Raw genomic sequence first — 4038 nt, 5'->3', positions numbered from 1 at the left:
GGGTTTCTGGCGAACGGCTTCCGTCAGCTGGCCGCCCTCGTCGTTGCCCATGTACCCAGGAGGAGGGCCGATGAGGCGAGAAATGCTGTGCGCCTCTTGGTACTCCACCATGTCCAGCCTAATCAAATTCTTTTCCGAGTGAAATACCTCCTCTGCTAGTGCCTTCGCCAGCTCTGTCTTACCCACACCTGGAAAAGTAATGTCACGCATAATAATAACAGCGCAACAATACAAATACGTACATATATATATATATATACACGTCTATATACCTGTGTATATTATATGTGTATGCGTGAGCATGTGTAGATGTGTCCATATGCATATGCTTATGTAAATATATTGAAGCACAATTACACGCCCAAACACACACAAATTAAGCAAAAGGCATCGTCGACTGTGGACGTAGATGGTCACTACCAACGCGCTATGTTGTGCTCAACGGCCTTTGCTTATTTAAATATAAGCTTGGCAATGCGCATCTGCACTAATCAAACCCATCATCGTCTCTAAAGCGTCGTCTCTCATTTTTCCTTTTTCTCTTTCGTTCTTTTCATGTCTCTGTCCTTCCCTGTCTCTGCATATTTGCTCGTATTTCTTCGTTCGCCTTAAATTATGAGCATCTAATGATCTATCGCTGCGCTTTCGTTCGTTTCTCCATATTTATAATTAACCAATGCGCACCAGAAGACCCTAAAAACAAGAAGGCCCCTATCGGCTTCTTCTCTTCGGTGAGACCGGCCCGGTGGTTTCGTATGGCGTTGGCCACCGACTGCACAGCTTCATCTTGCCCAATCACGCGCTGCAAATCAAACAAACGCACGAAAAAAATACGCAAACTAAAGCGTAAACTAAGATTCACCAATAAACACCAATAAGTCGCCGTCTATGAGATCACATTAAAGAAAACACCGGCAGCCGCTACTCACACAAACGGCCCACGCACGCGACAGCTGAACGCTCCCAGTGACCCCAAATGAACAAATGCATATTATACACTATATACGCCTTGCTATTCTCGCCACTGTGTGTAATACGCATTTGTACATAAACTAGATGAAATAAAATGCAGTTCCAATCAAAAAGCTTCTAGTTTAGGGACTCTGGTTATTTCGTCTTGAGTCACTACATATGTATAAATATATAAATAAATAAATATGCATACGTATACACTATATAAAGCTACACAGATACATACAGATATATAGATAGATATACACACTGAATAAATTACACAAATTAAATAAAACAAAATGAAATACCTTTCCAAGTACATCTGCTAGCTTTAGAATTCTGCTCATTTCGTCTTCCGTCATCTTGCCCATTGGTATTCCGGTCCACACACTCAAAACGCGGGCGACGTCATCCACCTTCAATTCAATTCTATCAGGATCAGGCCGCTAGGAAGAGCAGAAATAACGCAATAATTCATAAATAATGTAACACGTATTTAAATATTTGTTTCTTTATTCACTTTTGTATCTTTTTACGTACGTACGCTCGTTCGCCTCCTCGTTCGTTCAGAAATAATTGCAGATCGCGGTAGGAACGCCAGGCACAGGGAGAGAATGAACAACAAAGGAAAGCCGAAGCAACAAAGTAAAAAGGAGATAAAACCAAAGGAAAATAAAAAGAAAATGGAAGCAAATAACAAGAACAGGAACAAACAACTGCAAGAAGAAACAACCACAAGAAGAACAAGCAAATACATGAACAAGCACCAATAAACAACAAACGAAGAATATGAGATGAAGAGGCTTAGAGAGATGGAAGAACACTAGGCAGACAAAGACAAGCAACAAAACAATACAAACAAGGAAACAAGCGAAACAAACAAACAAGGACGAACGACAAAACAAATAAAGAGTGAGACGGACAAACGAGTAAGACGAGCAAGCAAAAAACGCCAAGCAGACGACGAACAGTCCAAGTAGACACAAGCACACAAAACACCAGAAAGAACAAATGGAGCACGAAACAAACAAATAGAACAACGAGAAAATGAACACGTAGAGAATACATCCGGCTGCTTACATCATCGGTGGGCTCAGTGAGGGTTCTATACTCCTCCTCTAGCTCCTTCAGCTCTTCTTCGGACTGTACAAGCAAAACCAAATCGATAAAATAGTCATGAACGGAGAGAAAAAGAAAATAAATAGGACAATAATAAACAGACGGATATAAAGCAATGCGGAAACACACGAAGTAACCAGAAACAGACAGAAAGCAAAAACCTAGTATCATAAGACCGGATAAACAGCAACAAACAACAAACAAACAGCAAGACAACGAAGAAGGAGGATAGACGACCCTCTCTCTTCTTCCCCCTAGAACTCAAAGAAAGCCCATATGCAAACTAATAAAGACACATATCTATATTCATGACTGCGTTATCCATATTATATATTATACTATTAAATATATTTATAAATGCACATGCATCTATACATACAGATATCTATGCATATGCATGTATATCTACATATACATGCACATATACAGGTATGCATATATATGCATATCCATACTACTATATACGGCTATAAATACGCACATATACATGTATGTATGTCTGTTAGCATATATCAATACATATATATATATATACACTGCATTACAGACCGTGTACACACTGCCCAATGCGACAAGGAGAGAAAAGCGGAAGACTAAGGATAGACCGAAGAAACGGAGAACGAAGAAGGCATTCGAGTGCATTGCATGAACAATGCTTACAAGAGTAACTCTATGTGCGCGATGATCTTCTAGTTGTTTGCCGACCTCCGCCACTCTATTGTTAAACCTAACTCTACGCATGGCGCAAGATTCATCTAGTAAATCTAGCGCCTTATCTGGAAAGGATCTTCTTTTTATATATTGATCAGACAAACCAACAACTGCAGCCAGCACTTCATCTGGGATATCCATGTTGTGGTGATCCTCGTACTTCGTCCTCACTTTTTGTAAAATGCCTGCATGCAGCAACTCCAATGGTGAACAAGGTAATAAATTAATCAATATTATATATATATATAAATCCATGCAGCAGGTAAACAAATACACAATTAAACAAACGCACATACATAAATAAACGTTAAGACAAACAAAAAAGCAAACAAACGAAACAAACAAACGAACAACAAACACAAAACAAACGAACAAACAAACAAAACAAAACAAAACAAACAAAGCAAAACAGACAAACAAACGAAACAAAACAAACAGACGCACAATAAAACGTACAAAACAAATAAACAAGACATATAAACAAATAAACAAAGAAAAAAGACTCACCTAGAGTTCTTTCTTTTGATGGCGCCTCAACGACAATTTTCTGAAAGCGACGGCAAAACGCTGCATCTTTTTCAATGTAGAGTTTGTACTCGCTTAGAGTTGTCGCCCCCACCAATCTAAAACAAACAAGCAGAGAAATAAACAAATAAACAAGTACACAAACAAGTGAGAGGAGAAAAAAAGAAATATACAAATCAATACCGAATTTATTTGTTTCATCGAAGAAATAAGCAATTAATTAAAAAAGAAACAATTATTAAGGGCAAGACTAACAAACAAACGAACAGTTAATAAAAATATGAAAATAAACGAATAATTAATCGAGAGAAAAATCCAACAACAAAATCGCACACAAGAAACACCCCTGGAGCAGAGGAGGCACAAGGGCAGCGCCCGCATTGAGCCAAACGTCCCGAAACCCTCAGCTAGCTACGGAGCTAGCTATTTGAGCTAGCTAGCTGCTTGATCGGGGATCCTTTCACTTGCAGCGTGACTGGAAGCCACAGCACCAAGCTAGCTACCCAGCCAGCTAGCTATCTATACAGCTCGTTATGCGGCTAGCAAGATAGCTAGGCAGCTAGCCAGGCAGCTGGGTAGCTACTTAGCTAGCTAGCTTAGCTAGCTAGCTATCCAGATTGACGGGGTTTTATGGATTGGCCGGTGCCTTCCTGTCTGTGCAGATGAGCACTTGATGATGCGTTTAATTTGCAAGCAGCGACTGGACAGCGTGTTAATATTTCATTATAC

The 4038-nt window shown here is 39.7% G+C and overlaps 1 protein-coding gene across 1 annotated transcript; it reads right to left on the bottom strand.

Annotated features, from left to right (window-relative positions):
• On the bottom strand, positions 1–3407 carry EAH_00066440 (hypothetical protein; the record flags this gene model as incomplete). The annotated part of the gene is made up of 6 exons (XM_013392703.1): positions 1–188; positions 685–802; positions 1263–1400; positions 2035–2097; positions 2734–2969; positions 3292–3407. Coding segments are annotated over 6 exons (859 nt in total), but the record flags the coding sequence as incomplete, so codon positions are not given.
• Positions 3408–4038: the final 631 nt, after the last annotated feature.

Source organism: Eimeria acervulina, genomic scaffold (genome assembly GCF_000499425.1).
Source record: "Eimeria acervulina Houghton genomic scaffold, Eah_scaff2427, whole genome shotgun sequence".
NCBI classification, from domain to species: domain Eukaryota; phylum Apicomplexa; class Conoidasida; order Eucoccidiorida; family Eimeriidae; genus Eimeria; species Eimeria acervulina.
This window is presented reverse-complemented; position numbering and strand designations above follow the sequence as displayed.